The 16,618-nt window shown below is 46.6% G+C and overlaps 2 protein-coding genes across 2 annotated transcripts in view; one reads left to right on the top strand and one right to left on the bottom strand.

Moving 5' to 3' along the window:
* Positions 1-2,647: 2,647 nt before the first annotated feature.
* SFT2D3 (SFT2 domain containing 3) lies at positions 2,648-4,419 on the top strand. Its single transcript, XM_021695873.1, has one exon. It carries the CDS (start codon positions 2,657-2,659, stop codon positions 3,296-3,298), a length of 642 nt encoding a protein of 213 aa, XP_021551548.1. The 5' UTR covers positions 2,648-2,656; the 3' UTR covers positions 3,299-4,419.
* Positions 4,420-6,372: 1,953 nt separating this feature from the next.
* Positions 6,373-16,618, bottom strand: part of WDR33 (WD repeat domain 33) — a 114,695-nt gene continuing 104,449 nt past the window's right edge. Inside the window, 6 exon segments of the mRNA XM_044913584.1 lie at positions 6,373-6,992; positions 9,018-9,233; positions 10,365-10,457; positions 10,574-10,697; positions 10,699-10,738; positions 15,228-15,666. Of these exon segments, the coding sequence (XP_044769519.1) occupies positions 6,763-6,992; positions 9,018-9,233; positions 10,365-10,457; positions 10,574-10,697; positions 10,699-10,738; positions 15,228-15,666 (1,142 nt within the window). The 3' untranslated portion in view covers positions 6,373-6,762.

Raw genomic sequence — 16,618 nt, 5'->3', positions numbered from 1 at the left:
AATTTTATTTTTGATTTTTTGAGGAACCACCATATTGTTTTCCAGAGCAGCTGTACCATCTTATCTTCCTACCAACGGTGCAGGTTATAATTGCTCCACTTCCCGTTCAACACTTGTTATTGTCTGTGTTTTGTTTGACAGTAGCCATCCTAATGGTTTTGCCTTGGTAAGTGATCAGGATGATCACTATTATTACAAGTGTGAAAGAATTTCAATCTAAAATGGAACCAGAGGAGGGTGCCTGGGTGGCTCAGTCGTTAAGCGTCTGCCTTCGGCTCAGGTCATGATCTCAGGGTCCTGGGATCGAGCCCCGCATCGGGCTCCCTGCTCAGCAGGGAGCCTGCTTCTCCCTCTCCCACTCCCCCTGCTTGTGTTCCTGCTCTCGCTCTCTCTCTCTCTGTCAAATAAATAAAAAAAATCTTTAAAATGGAACCAGAGGATATGAAATGGATGTGCCCTCAGGAAAACTAAAGAACTGAAAAGCTGATTTCCTGTAAATCCTCAATTTACAGAAGATGGAAACTTATCTCCTGACCAATGAACATCCACCAAGAATCTCTCCCTGGGGTGCCTGGGTGGCTCAGTTGGTGAAGTGTCTGACTCTTGGTTTCAGCTCAGGTCATGATCTCAGGGTTGTGGGATCAAGCCACACGTCAGGCTCCGAGCTCAGCGTGGAGTCTGCTTGGGATTCTCTCTCCCTCTGCCCCTTCCCCCACTCATGCACACATGCTCTAAAATAAATTTTTAAAATCTTAAAAAAAAAAAAAAAATCTCTCCCTATCCAGAGGCTAATGAACTTACCATCTGGACTCTAGCTGAATTCCCCCATCTTTGCACTCCTTGTCATAAATACAGCTCCCCAACCCCCAAATCCTCAATGGGAGTCACCTGTAGCTTGCTACAGTTTGCACTTCCCAAACTGTAGTACCCCTGCTATTCCCAAATAAATTCAATTTCTGGTAATTCAAGCTTGGCTCAGTTTACCTCTTCAGGGTGCCGCAAGTGAGATAACAATTGAAATGTACGTTGAAAAAGAACACTGTACGTCAGGATCCAACCAGGAAGAAAGTATTAAACGGAATTTAATGAGGAAAAGTGGTTACACAGGTTAACAGGAATGCTGAGAAACCAGAGAGAGACAACAGCAGAAAGCCATGAACACCTACCTCTTCCTAGGGTAGAGGACAAAGGAAGGTCACCTGCCCACTGGCTCGCATCAGGTCATGCCGTCATGGGGAAGCCAGTACCAAGGTAATGAGGAGAGCCAAAAGGAAATACCCTGGCTTTTCTGTGGCAGTGCCCCCAAAGCCAGGTGACAGATGATTACTGGAAACAGCCTGCAGAGATAGGCACTGCCTCCCATCCCCAGGACAAAAGAAGGAACGGTCTTCTGGGGCAAAGAAGCCAAAGACCCGTACAACAGTAGACTGCTGTACAACTTACCTGTATTGCACTTTACATTACAAAAGGACTCCCGTGCCATCACATTTAAGTTCACAAGAGGCATTTAGAAAGTCTAGCAAAAAAGGTGTTTCAATCGATGGCTTCAGGCAGGATCTACAAAGTCTTTCAAGCACCTTTACTACACTGGAATTGACAGCTTCGTGCATTCACAGCAGGTCCTTTCAGGTCCTAGGAAAAGGGACATGAAAGAGACCCTGTGCTTGAGTTGCTGACAGATACATAAATTTTCACAACTGGGAAAGGTGAGAACATCAGAAGTAGCTGGAAGTGTGGCTCCATCTAAATGTCCAGGAGTAGGAACTAGCCAGGCCCAAACAAGTGAGCACAGAAGCCCTGGAGGAGACCTGTCAGGGTGTGACCTACGTGAAGAACCCCAAAGAGGCTCTGAGTAAGAGCAGGATCCCTGGGAGCCACCTCAGAATATATCAGGAATTGACTGGGAGTGCCGGCAAGGTTATCAGTGATCTGCCCATGAGTCATTGGACCCAGAGATGTCAGGAGCACAAAAAGGTGAATCAAAAATATAAGACAGGGGCACCAACAAGTCGTGGACATGCGGCTTGAAGGAGTCAAGAATATTGACAGGCCTTTGCTGAAACGAGGAACAGAAAACAAACAAGCGGGGGGGGGGGGGGGGCCGTAACTCCTCCTTTATCAACTCCGGTAGCCTTTCCAAAGAAACCACGTAAGTCCCGCCAATCTGAACTTTTTAAAAAATTAAATTTATTGAAAGAAACTGTAGATTAGCATACAGTTTTAAAAAATAATAGGGAGATTCCAATGGCGACATCTTGCAAAACTACAGTACAGTATCACAACCAGGACACCAATACCCATAAACTCAAAATACAGAACTGTTCCATCACCACGACAAGGGTCCCTCCTGTAACCTTTTATAGCCACACCCACCCCGTCCCCCAACTAACTTTTAATGCCGACATAACTAAACCAGGCCGTAACAGCGCCCATCAGGAATAAGGCCGAGCGCCAGGAGGGTCAATGTAAACCCAGGGGACAGGCAAACCCCCACGCCGAGTTGCTGCTAGCTGAGCCACAAGTCTGCAGAAGAGCGGCCCCGCCCCTCCCTCCACAGCCGACCAGCAGCCGCCGAGGGCCGAGCCGCTTCCGCCAGCGATTGAGGAAAACCGGAAGTGGGCAACAACCCTACCCCCCCGCGGCCGATCCGGCCAGCATGGCGGACCTCCACCGCCAGCTGCAGGAGTACCTGGCGCAGGGTAAAGCCGGCGGGCTGGCGGCCGCGGAGCCGCTGCTCACTGCAGAAAAGACGGAAGAGCCCGCGGCGGGGGCGTGGCTGGGCCGCGTGGGCCTGCGCTGGACATGGGCGCGGAAGCCTGCGGAGTCAACGGTGGGGACAGGCCCAGTGTGCTTACCTAGTGTGACGCGCGCGCAGCGGCTGGCGGCAAGCGGCGTGTGCCTGCTGCTGGCCGCGCTCTGCTTCGGCCTGGCTGCGCTCTACGCGCCCGTACTGCTGCTGCGCGCCCGGAAGTTCGCACTGCTCTGGTCGCTGGGCTCGGCGCTGGCGCTAGCGGGCGGGACGCTCCTGCGGGGCGGCGCGGCGTGCGGGCGCCTGCTGCGCGGCGAGGAGACGCCGTCGCGGCCCGCGCTGCTCTACGTGGTCGCGCTGGGCGCCACGCTGTACGCGGCCCTCGGGCTGCGCAGTACGTTGCTCACGGCGCTGGGCGCCTGCGTGCAGGTGGCCGCGCTGCTGACCGTGCTGTTCGGGCTTCTGCCCTGGGGCGCAGGCACGGCGCTGCGCGTAGCGCTCGGACGCCTGGGCCCGGGCGCCGGCCTCGCTAAGGCGCTGCCAGTGTGAGAAACCCAGGGCACGCGCCGTCAGACCAGGACGCGCTGTCCAGACATGACGCGGAGCCCGGCCCCCGGAATGCGCCGTCGAGAGACCACCGGGAGCGAGCCCCGGGCGCATCGCGGACTGAGCCGAGGACTGCACCCGCCGGTTTCCCTATCGCGCTGGGTAAAGGCTGCTCCGTTATTGTGCCAGCGAACCCGTCAACGTCTTTGAGCGGCCGTTCTAAAACTGAGACTCGAGCCGGTTCGGAAGCTCTTCGGTTTCAGCGTTTTTCCGCCTTACTCGGTAGCATGTGCTATGAAACGAGATGTTGACTTGGTGATATGCTGTGAAAAACTTAATGGTAAATTGCTTTTGCGTTAACCGTGGTTTTAGATTGAGCGCTGTAAAAAAAAGAATGGCTCCTCAGTTTTAATTAGCTGCTCTTGTGACTTTCCTCAGACCTGTTTTACCTTTTGTCGTTTAAAAAAATCCAGTGGTAGATTGAAGTAACGTAGCTACAATACGCTTTTGTTTTCTTTGGCTTTTAGAAATTTTTTCTTCATTCAATAAGTGGATTCTTAAGGGTATCAAATTAAACACTAAATTTAGCCACCGGGTTTTATATAAGTACTTTAGTTAAGACGGCTTACCTCGGTTTTTCCTTTTTTTAGTGAAATTGTAAATATGGTGCCTTACAAAATTAAAGGAAGATTGGTTCTGTATTAGACCATGAAAGCAATGGACCAAAAAGGGAAATGTCTGCCCCAAGAAGCAGGACATTTCAGTGCTATGAGAGGTTCCTGGGCAGAACTGGTTGGGCTGGGGACTCCTGCTGGACGAGAGAATTCTACATCCAAAGTTCTATATTTGATGGAAACCATGGATTTCTACAAGGCCATTACCTGCTTTTTAAACTATAATTTACATTTTGTAGGCTGATTCTAATGCAGTGTAAGATTTTCATATCTGTCAAGTTTCCTTTTAGGTTCAGCATTTACTCTTGTCTCTGACCTAATTGTATATGCTAATGTATTGCCAGAAAGTTTGGACTGGATATTCTGATGAGTCCAAAAAACTACATATTTTGTCAGTAGCTATATTAACTAGAAAATAGATGTATTTAGACTTTTCAAATTCTATGTCAGTGGTTCTTAGTTCACATCGGAATTACCTGAAGAGCAAAACCTCAGATCCATTCAGCCAGAATCTCTGGAGCAGTGGAGGGCGGACCCAGACGTCAGTATTATTTAGAGCTTTCCGGATGATTCCATGTTCAGCTAGGTTGAGAACCACTTTTTTGTGCACCTAATTGCACAATTTGAAAATAATTATTTTCTGGGACTGGATTCCACTGTTGCCTAAACAGGTGTGTCAGGCAGCAATAGAGCATTGCCTCTTTGTTCAACCTCAATTTATATTCCTAGATCTGATCAGTGTCCTAAGCCCTGCCCCAACTTCATGAGGCCCCCCACCCCAGTATTCTCTAAGAATTACTGCCTTGTTCCCTTATCAGTAAACAGGGTTACCTACCTCAAGAGGAACAACCAAGAGGGTGTTTGTAGTAAAAGCAAATGGACTGTTTTTAGGGAGTGACTTATTTTTTAACTGGAAAAACTTGGGCCATTGACTGCTCCTTCTGTTCTCAATTTCTCTAGAATTTGCACAACTGAGTATTTTACAGTGTTTAGTACATTTTTATGTTGATGCTGTTATATTTTTTAAATCGTTTTCCCAACATTTTCTCAAAAATTCAAACACTAAAAATCTAGCCATTTGTAAAATTCAAAGCACAATACCTTTTATGTATTTTGGTAGTGATGTTTTAAAATATTCTAAGTATTTAATAAATTTACAGTGTAGAGAGTTCAGGATTTTCTAAAGGAATTCTTTCTCAAAATATGATCTGGTTATCTGCTTGCTGAGATACTGTGTTTTTAAAGTTGAGGCCTAAAATGTTAAGATGATAAATTTCTTACCACATCTTAGAAAAAGTCTAATCTCGATATGGGTTCGGTCCCTGGATCCCATTTTACCTTAATCAGAATTTGATTACAACTTCTTTTTAAGCTGTGCCAGTGGAGGGCAAATAAAGAATATTCTGCAAACTTGAAGCAGTCTTGAGCCTCCTAATCATGCGTTTATACTGACATGCTGATAAATTAATTTCAAAACAAAGTGAAAATGATTCACTTGTAGTCTGTAGGTTTTACTACCCTAAAAAGCTGCGTGTGTGGTTGACATTTTCTCACTCTGCAGAAATAACTTTGCTTTTACAATGTTTTACATTGAGAACTAATTAAGAGGTTTTTATATGCTATCCAACTATGCCAGCATCCCTTGTCTTAAGCAACTGCGAGACTTCGAACACCACTACATTTGCCAGGTGAACCTGTCTCCAGTGCCAAAGATGTTAGGGTGGCCACAGAAGTATCCTTTGAATAATAAAAGTTTTCTTACAAAAACAAAATAAGGGTCAGTAGAGAAAATACAGGGTTATCAAACTGAACTTTTGGCTTCTAAACTGGGCCAAATGTTACATTTATTTAAAACTAAAGGAATTTGTTGGAACTTCCTGGCTTTAGAACTATTCGTGGCCTTAAACACTGGTATAGAAGGTTTTGCAGAATTGTTTTAGGAGGTATTTGGTCCATTCCTTCTCAACTTAAATTGTGACATGATTTAATCAGAAGGGTGATGCGTATAGTTAATGTTCCTCTCATCAGAAACAAGGGAATTCAAGTCTAAGGCATGATTACCAGGAGATGCACCCAAGGGAGAACCCCTACTTGGACAGCCAGAAGATGTTTTTCTTCAGAGTATAATTTTCTGTATAAACTACAGCTTTGAATCTACTTTCAAACTGTGTTATAGTTTCAAAGTGTCTCACTCTATTACAAAAATAAGTGTGACAGAATGGGTAGATGAGAATTTAAGACCGAAAGTTCATGGATGAAATTAACTTCAGTGGCTCAGAGGTACCCATCAAGTGTGCTCACAAATAGGAGCAATAATTGTACCCCCTCAGCTGACTGGATGCAATGGAAACAGGGTTTCCTTAAGGCAAACATTTCACAACTAGTTTTCTGTTAATTCTTGCGTAAATCACATTCTGTATTCATACAAAAACAACTTAATGTTTTTTCTCTGACAAACTGTACATATAGAAACAAATTTCCAATCGGACATGAACTTAAATTTGTGGAGGTGCTCCATGTCTTGTGACAATTAAAAAAAAAAAAGATTCCAGCTTTTATCTTCACAAAACAATGGGAGTTAGGGCAGTGAGGGTGGACAGGACAGAACAAGGCCAGCTACTCTGGGTAGCCAGCAGCAGTCTCTTCATCTTGAAGACCTCATTAGGGGTTCCTAGGATTCAGCTGCCCCAGAAAAAGTTCAGGGCTACATGGTGCAGGTTCCTTTTGTTTGTCTTGGTAAGTCCAAAAGAAGTTCTTAAATACTGTCCAGAGAGGCCTCAGGGGAATCAGCTTCTACCGACCCCTTCCACCACCCCTTGAAGCTCCTCGCCTTGGCGGGCCAGAGTTCATGTTACTCCCTCTCCCCCAGTTACTGCCACTCCGGCCCCCTCTGGAAGGAGTACCGCTGCCTGGAGGGCCTCCAAAAGGTTCGTCTCTGTGGTAGCCATCATGGTGATCTCCATCCAAGGAGCTGGAGCGCCCAGATTTTGGCACTCTCTGGGAAGGTCCTGGGCCCCCTCGGCCTGAAATGAATCAAAATAATTCCACGTTACTTTTTTTTCTATCAGAGACTATTAATCAGTAACTCCCGGCACAAACTCAATGACGACAGTGGAACCCTCTGGGTCTTAAAAACAGTTCTGAGGACAGCAGCATTAGAAGCTGTGCCTCTACCCTCTAGTCAACCACTATCTCATTCCCACCCAGGTTGTGGTCCTGCCCCTCAGCAACAACCAGACATGTTCCCCAGGGTGTGTGATGGAAATGGTGGGAAACCCAGAAGTGAACTTGGAGCACCTCTGGGAGTCACAGACCACACTGGGCCATGTCTGTACTCTAGCGTGCATCTTCACCCTCTTATGCCACTGGTGGGGAGGGAGGGGGAGTGGGGGTATGGGGGGTTGTTATTCTATTGCGGGGGGGGGGGGGGAAGACTTGAAAAGCACAGACTTTGGAAGCAACTAAGAAATACAAACTGTGGATGTTAATTACAATAGGTTTTACTATCATTATCCCACAACTATGTGGCACTTTTGTTTTCCTTTCAAATAGTGAAATAAAGTATTTCTTTTAAAACAAAAACATTAAAAACAACCAACCAACCACCTAGCTTTTAGAATTTTTTCTCCCAGGGACAGTTTTTTTTGTTCCAGACTTGGACACACAAACCTTTTAAGTACATTAGAATTCTGACTTAAATTTTTCTTCTCATGGGCTGACAGGATTTGACCATATCTCCCATAATGCACTATCAGAAAACTGTTGCCGACTTTATTTTGTCTTAACTTTTTGAGTGGAATTTGAATCTAGGTAAAACAACAAGGCGGTTAGGAAAGCTAGCCAAAGGAAAAATATTGGCTGCTTTTCCTATAAAGCACAGGCTAGGCCCCCCTGAAGGTACCTGGGCAGAGAAGATGTCAGCTAGGAAGCCATTTCCACACCAGCCATGTGGCCGTGGCTAGGTACCTACACAGGTGTCCTGAGTGCCCATACTGACAAGTGACAAAATGTGTGCTTAGGTAGGGAGATCTACTGGTTACATGAGGTAGTTTCTGAGGGTTTTGCTTTGAGAAGAACCAAACCACCATTAAAAACAAAAAGCCTGGGGCGCCTGGGTGGTCAGTCAAGCGTATGCCTTCGGCTCAGGTCATGATCCCAGGGTCCTGGGATCGAGCCCGGCATCGGGCTCCCTGCTCGGCAGGAAGCCTGCTTCTCCCTCTCCCACTCCCCCTGCTTGTGTTCCCTCTCTCGCTGTGTCTCTCTCTGTCAAATAAATAAAATCTAAAAAAAACACAAAAAGCAAAACTTTGTAATGAGACTATAAACATGAGGCAGGTTAATTAGGCCTGCTTCCTAGCAGCCTCCAAACTACCACAGAGGGCGTGGCCCAGCCTAACCTGCATGGTGGCTCCTGCGCCTGGCTTAAAGTTAGTGCTACCTCTAAAATAACGATCCAAAGTTTCAAGTCGTAGAAATAATCTACTGCCCCCCTCTGAAAACAACCCCTTCCAGACCATATTCCTCAAAGTGCTTGTGACTCTAGGCATTAGCAGTTCCTTCCGTACCCAGGCTAAAACAAAACATGGAACCCGGGAAGACAATTCTTCCTGTCACTGAGGACACCCTTGAGGGCAAAGAGCAGCCAGTGGTGGAGAACATGTTTGCCAATGAGAGTAGGAGTCTCTCTCCTGCTCTGGGGCACCTTGACAAAGCTGGAGGGGAACACTTGAACGAACCGGGGAAGGGAATTCTTGGAAGCACCTGGAGGAGATTTATGCAGAGGCTGAGCTTGCAATCACCCGAGTAAGGGGTCTGACTGGCTATGGTGTGAGTCCAAAAAAGCTGCATTTGTACCATACTTGGGAACACGTGCCTTTGCACGGCCTAAGCCCTAGAGGGTAGAATGGAGAAAGGACCCTGGGTTTCCTGTCAGGAACAGATGGAACAGGAAAAGAGGGAGGGGCTGTCCCTGGTAATGAGGCCTCCCGTGGTCCCCGCAGCTTTCCTGGCAGCTTTCTCGTGGAACAGTATCACTGGCCTCCGCTTACCTTTGCTTCCTCGATCCTCAGAAGGACCCCCTGGGGCTTCCATTTCTCTGTGCTCCGAGGTCCCTGGCCCATCATGCCAGGGACGCTTTCGGGGTGGCAGGGATGCCATGTCCATGCCCTGGAGAGAAGAGGAACGTTCTCTGCTAGCTGGGGAATGACCATCATGAGGGGGATGATCAGGGCGAGGAGCATCACGGAAATGTTCATGACCTGGCCCTGAAATAGGAAACACAGGTTTTGCAAGGCTAAGAATCTGCAATCTCATATTCAAGTACAGTGTGACTATTTCTTTTTGTTGTTGTTGTTAAAGATTTTATTTATTTGACAGAGAGACACAGCAAGAGGGGGAACACAAGCAGGGGAAGTGGAAGAGGGAGAAGCAGGCTTCCCGCGGAGCAGGGAGCCCAATGCGGGGCTCGATCCCAGGACCCTGGGATCATGACCTGAGCCGAAGGCACACACTTAACGACTGAGCCACCCAGGTGCCCCCAAGTACAGTGTGACTAAAAGCAGATGGAAATTATAGTTAATAAGTAGCAACTTGGGGCGGCTGGGTGGCTCAGTCACTTGAGTGTCTGACTCTTGGTTTTGGCTCAGGTCATGACCTCAGCATTGTGAGATTGAGCCCAGCATAGGGCTCTGCACTCAGCTTGGAGTCTGCTTGAGATTTTCCCTCTCCCTCTGCCCCTCCTGCTCATACTTTCTCTCTCTCTCTAAAATAAATAAAAGCTTAAAAAATAATATTATTAAGTAAAAAGAATAAGTAGCAACTTGAGAACCAATATTCATTCATGCAAGAAACATGTGACTACCCACCGTAGGCCAGGTTAAGTCACATCGTGAGTACATGAAAAAGGTCAAGATTAGAAATCAACATACCTCTTAAAATAAGAGACAGGTAAGGTCCAGAAAAGTAGTTCTCAGACTTTTTAGTCTCAGGATGTCTTTACACTCTTAAAAATTATTGAGATTTAATTTAATTTGAGACTTGTATCTAATAATATTTGCCATATTAGCAATTAAAACTGAGAAAACTTTAATTCATTTAACTATATTTTCCAAAAACAGAACAATTTAGTGAAAAGAGCAGTACTGTTTTCTATTCTAGGCAAATCCCTCTGACGTCTGTCTCAGTAGAAGAAAGTTGGACTCTCCCAGCTGTTTCTGCATTCATTCTACTGCGATAAACTGCTGCTGACTGAAGGATTTGCAGACAGTTCAGCATCCCACAGAGATGTGAGTTAGAAAACAGAGGACCTGGTGGACACCCACCCCCAGGAGTCCTTGACCACACTCTGAGCCGCTGGGCTTAAGTCACCAGAAGCCACAGCAGTTGTCCTTCCTTACCTGGCTCTCTATTTCCATCCCAGGAGTCTGGTTTCCGTCCTCCTTCAAAGCGAGGGAATTCATCAGGAGTGGGGAGTAAACCCTTCCTTCCTCCTACACAACAGAACAACATAATACCACACTCACAGACTATTTCAGGTGTGTCCCCAATAACCTAACTCTCCACCCCGTCCCTTGCCAGACTCAGTGTGTCCTCAGCACACGCTCACCTCGTGGGGTACCCCGACCTCGACCTCTGAGATCTCTTCCTCGGGCTGCTTCATCAGAAGGATCAAAATTCTCCTCTGGACCAAAGTCTTCAGGACCAGGAAAACTGTCCCTTCCTCTGGGGGGGGGCACGGCCCTCATGTCTTGGGGGTGCTCCTCTTCTAAAGCTGTCAGGGAAAAAACAGCAAAATATCCACCTAATGGAATACAGCTCTGAGTTCATGTTTCAAAGAAGCATAATGGTATATGAAAACACGACATTAATGTTAAATGGGAGAAAAACAAAATAATGTATTTTTTACAGGCAATATTATTACAGGCAAAAACAGGCAAGAAGGTAAATGTAGGGTCGTGCTCATTTCCTCCTAAAACTTTTAGGAATAACAATAGCAGTGAATAAGTTTTAAGTGCTGATAATCATGCCAAGTGCTTTACACATATTATTTCATTTTATCCTCACCACCACATCATTCTCCATTCTACCCATGAGTACGCTGAGGCACAGAGAGGTAATGTCATTTATTTAAGGACACACAGTAAGTGTTGGGATTTGAACTCAGCCAGTCTTGACTCCAGCCCAGGCTCTTTGCCACTGCCTCCCAAATATTTTTCACTATCATTTACATTTTTATAATGAACATTTATTATTTATATAATCAGAAAAAGTGGGGTACAGATTCATGCCTGCCAACTGTACCAGAATCCTTTGAGAACACCTGCTCTCCCATCTGCTCCAGCCCACAGCCTCTACACAGGGCTGGCCATGAACTTCACCCACGCCTCCACAGCTGATGGTTATACAGGCGGGCACTTGGTTTATGGGCAGTCCCCCCACTGGCTAGCTGGCAGCCTGGGGCCCTGGCTGATGGACAGGTTCACTGTCCCTCAGGATCTAGACTAGAGGCCGAGTTGGCCAGGAGTACTGCCAAAGCCCAGCCATTATGAGGAGGGAGCACCTGAGCTGGAGGAGACCTGTGGGGAAGCAAAAAGGGGGCCTCCAAGTAGGAAAGGTGCATGAGCACAAGGAGAAAGGCCTCAGGGCTGGAGAAAGGATCAGAAGGAGCAAGGGCATGGGGCCAATCTGCACGAGTAGCCAGGCCTTCCGCTTTTTCTTGAGTCTCCATTCAGGTATCTTTGACTCCAACGTTTCACTTTGCAAAATTTCAAACTTACAGCAAAGTTGAAAGAACAGAATAACAAACATCTGTGTGTCCTTCACCTGGTTTTTTTTTGTTTAATCAGTTCTTAAGATACTGCCACATGTGCTTTATCTTCTCTCTCCATCTATTTAACAAATCCACTTTTCTAAACCATTTCAAAATCAGCTGCTAACAACATGAACCTCATCCATAATACCTCAGTATGTTTCTTCTAAGAACAAGGATTTTCTCCTACATTCCTACATAGTACTACTAGTATCACTCGAATAACATATGATATTATATAATATAATCCAATTCAAATTTCTCCAATTGTCCTCAAAATGTCCTTTACAGTTGTTTTTAAATACAGATTTCAATCCTGATCATATACTGTTATTAATGGCCATGTCTCTTTGTCTAGTTTATCTAGAACCCTTCTATAGTTTATCTTTCATGTTAGACGTTTTTGAAGGATCCATGCAGGTATTTTATAGAATGTACCCCAATTTGAATTTATCTGATTATTTCCTCATGATTAGACTCAGGTAAACCTTTTTGGCAAAACTGCTTATACCTTCTCACAGATGCCAGTTTGTCTCCCTGTTCATGATGTAAAAGTGATGTAGGGACCAAATTTCACTGTTGCAAAGGTACACTTTTGTTTCCTTTGCAATTAAGTAGTCTGTGGGTGATGTTCCCACACAGTGAGAATATCCCATTTCTCCATAATCTTTTACCAGTGGTTTTAGCACCCACTGATGATCCTGGGCTGAATCAATTAGGACACTGCTTATAAAGGAAGTGACTTTCTAAGTCTATCCCTCCTCCTACACTGATTACTTGGTATTTTACTGTAAAAAGCATTTTCCCTTTCCCAATGCACCACTCCAGCTAACTTCTTAAAACTTTCTTGGTCCTGAGGTACCTTGATGACCCCTGCTCCTGCACGCAAAGAACACGTGCCCAGGACACTGGCTGAAAGAACCCCCCCTAAGATAAAGGTGGAACTGGCTGAAAGGAGAGGAGTGGAGCAGGAAGAGTACAGCAGAGGGCGCTGTGTCCCTGGGACAGAGTCGGGGAGAACCCCCCCACCAAACACCAACAGGACTCGTTTGTCAAGGCATCCATTACATGACCGTCCTAGTCACAAAAGTAAAGAGAATCTAATGTGCCCTCATTAGAAACTGGCTCCTATTAAGGACTAAATGTCTGTGTCCCCCACTAAACTCGTATGTTGAAGCCCTAATACCCAATGGGATGGTATCTGGAGATGGGCCTTTGAGGGGTAATTAAGGTTAGAGGAGGTCATGGCGCGCCTGGGTGGCTCAGCCAGTTAAGCGTCTGCCTTTAGCTCAGGTCATGATCTCAGGGTCCTAGGATCAAGCCCCGCCATCAGGCTCCCTGCTCAGTGGGGAGTCTGCTTCTCCTTCTCCCTCTGGCCCTCTGCCCCCCCCCCACCCCACCCCATGTGTGTGCATGTGCATGCTCCTCTCTCTCAAATAAGTAAAGAAAATCTTAGGGGAAAAAACTTAGAGGAGATCATGAGGGTGGGGGCCTTGTGATGGGATTAGTACCCTGATAGGAAGAGACTCTCTCTCTGCACCAGTCCAGGACACAGGGTGAAGGTGGCTGGCTGCCTACAAGCCAGGAAGAGAAGTCTCACCAAAAAACCCACCTGCTGGACCATGATCCACAACTTCGAGTCTCCAGAACTTCGAGAAAATAGATTCATGTTGTTTGAGCTTCCCAGCCCGTGGTATCTTGTTATGGCAGCCCAAGCTGACTAGTACATCTCCTGATGAACTGACCCCCCTCCCCATTTAACACTCATTTATTCACCAGTTACTGAGCACCTACACCGTGTCACCACTACTGCTCTGGGTCCTGGGGACACAGAGGTAAAGTAACAAAGCCCCTGCCCTGGGGAAGCCATCATGTTCCTGGCAGATATATGTAATAAAGAAATAAACACATCACTTAATGTCAAGCAGTGCTAAGTGCTATGAAGAAACAGGAAGCAGGGTAGAGGAACTGGGCTAACAGGAGGAGGGATCTAACCGGACTGAGCCACAAATGTCTGGGAGACTGTTCCAGGCAGAGGAAACAGCAAGCACTACAGGGCAGGAGCACGCTGGGCATATCTGAAGAGCAATGGAAAGCTGTCAACAGCACAAGAGTCTGGGCTATGGCTCTGTCACTGACAGATGCAATACAATAAAACTGAGGCACAGTAAAATCTGAAACTGCACAAGATGCAAAGTTTCAAGAAATCGATGAAAGTTACATTGATGCCAAAGCCACTGGAAATGAGGCTCTTGCAGACTAATATAAAGCCATTTCAAAGAGTGAATCCTTGGATACCACTAAGAGAGGCCCTTGAGAAAACTAGGAACCCTTAAATCTTTTTCAAAACCCCCCTTCTGAAAGCTGCTTTCCTGAACCCCTTGATTTCACCGCCCTTGGCCATGTTATCAGCCCTTCTTTTCTAACACATCCTGTGAGGATGGGGGAATGTCAACCCTGAACTCAGTCCCCCACTAACGACAGTCAAGAGAAATGGGATAGGCAGAGCTGCGACCGTGACAGCAGGAGTGCCCCACGGCATGGGCACTGCAGTCGGCCAGCCTGGCCTGAAGCCGCTCCCACACCTCCACCTGGCAGAGAGTCAAATGCTCTGATCCTCAGCACGGCCCTTCATCTGCAAACTGCTGACAAGAATTGCTCACAATTCACCGACACAAAGAAATACTCAAGCATCACCACCACGGACGATTCTCAATCTCCTCTGAGATTTACTAATGCTTGTTTTTTCCCTCCTTATTTCTTCTATGCCTTTTTTACCCCCAGCAAGCTGAGAGTGCAAGCCTGACCTTGACCTAATTGAACAGCAAGATTAATTTTCAGTTTGCCTTGACTGTGTTAAGATCTTTAGGCAATTACAGAAAAACCATCTCACAAAAACTTATTCTCAATCTCAATCTAGATATGTACATCATTCTAACCAAGAAAATCTGGCGACTTCTAATCAAGTTCCAGAAAATTCATACTATACTGATCCTCACATCTCTTTTAAAAGGACCAAAGAGGGGCGCCTGGGTGGCTCAGATGGTTAAGCATCTGCCTTCGGCTCAGGTCATGATCCCAGCATCCTGGGATCGAGCCCCGCATCGGGCTCCCTGCTCAGTGGGGAGCCTGCTTCTCCCTCTCCCTCTCTCTCCCTGCTCATGCTCTCTCTCTATCTCTGTGTCTCAAATGAATAAATAAAATCTTAAAAAAAAAAAAAGTTTAAAAGGACCAAAGAATAAGCAAAAATAAAAAGATCTCTAAATTGTAAAGATAAAAAAGAAGCATAAAAGGTTAAAAAAGCATAATTACTTGCTTAAAGTCTAAATGTAAACCTAGAGAGGGTAGAATCAATATAGTGCCCTCTGCCCAAGCAAAAGATGAAAGAGACTTTTGCAGAACAGGTCAAGAGCTCCAGGGAAGAACTAGACCCACAAAGCATCTGTCCCACCTTTCTTCTCTGCGCCCTCGAAAACGTGGGTCCTCAGGATCCCGGGGGAATCGTTCATCTCCAGGTCTGCGGCCTTCCCAAGCCCCTGGAGGGCCCCGGGCTGCTCCCCGGCCATCCCCCTCGCTGAATTCCCTGTGATCAGGCGGAAACGGAGGCCCGGGGCCCCCACGCCTCCACTTCTCTTCTTGTGGTAAAGGTCCTCCTCGCCCCTCAAATTCACGTAATCGGTGGCCAAAGCGCTTGTCCGGGTGGAAGTCATCTGGTCTGCTGAAGTCATCAGGGAAGTCGGGGTGAGGGCCGCGCCTATCAGGGGGACCCCTGCAGTCCTGGCTGCCCCGGAAAGGCCCCCTCTCGGGCCCGTGCTCAGGGCCGCTGCTCTGCTCATGCCGCCTCTCTGACATGGGGCCCATGTGATGGTTGGGAGGGCCGCGTGAGTCACCTAAAGGAAACAAAGCTGATTTTTACCTTGTCTTCCAGGAATCCTACCAGCACAGGTCTGATTTTCAGCATCTTAAAGTCTCAGAATGCATTCTTGTATTTAGAATGTTTTCCCTCCATAGTTCTCAGCATACTTAGGAGACAAATCCCTAAGGCACTATCTTAACAGAAGAACACAGGTTTTGGGGTGCAGATTTCAACTTTATCACTCACTAGCTAAGCACCTCCACCTCGGGTAAATTACTAATCTCAAATGAGATTACTTGCTGCTGTGAGGATTAACTCAGAAAGCATGCGACTGTCTCATGGGCATAAGAATGAGCGTGCCTTCCCTGCTCCCATTCTTCCAGGGACTTCCCTAGGCCTGCCTGCTCCACACCCAGGGAGGACAGAGAGAATTCATGCTGCAGGCCAGGAAGCCAGGCACAGGGAATCCACCTGGGCACCTGAGAGGGCCGCGGAGCCCTCAGCGGGTGCAGCAGCTACCCTGCCGTCATCCCTGCTGGTGCCCCTTTAGCCCCTAGTTCGTTCAACCTGCTTCCTTAACTCACACTTCCCTTCTTTCCTTCTTTCTTTCTTTTTTTTTAAGACAGGGAATACTTTATTCAAACCCATCAGAGAAATAGACAGCTTGGGTCCATAACAAAGCACATTTTGATTCTTAACAAAATCCTCTGTAAGGTGCATGGAACCACGAGCCTCGCTAATAACTGCCTGGTGACCCATCAGCCCTTGCTCATACTTCAGTTTCGGGGTCATATGGGCATATTTTCCGCCCCTTTGAATGATATAGATCCCTCATTTATAATAACTATCACCATTCTTTGCACACAGTGTTGGGAAACCCACTAAAGATTATTTTAAAAACATTTTAATGTGTGTAATATATTCAAAGTCCTGAATAAAAATAGAATTAAAGTTGTGATGGTTAACTTAGCTTACTTCTGAACCTT

Source organism: Neomonachus schauinslandi, chromosome 3 (assembly GCF_002201575.2).
Source record: "Neomonachus schauinslandi chromosome 3, ASM220157v2, whole genome shotgun sequence".
NCBI lineage: Eukaryota > Metazoa > Chordata > Mammalia > Carnivora > Phocidae > Neomonachus > Neomonachus schauinslandi.
Note: the sequence above shows the minus strand (reverse complement) of the source record. Positions and strands in the feature narration are given on the sequence as shown.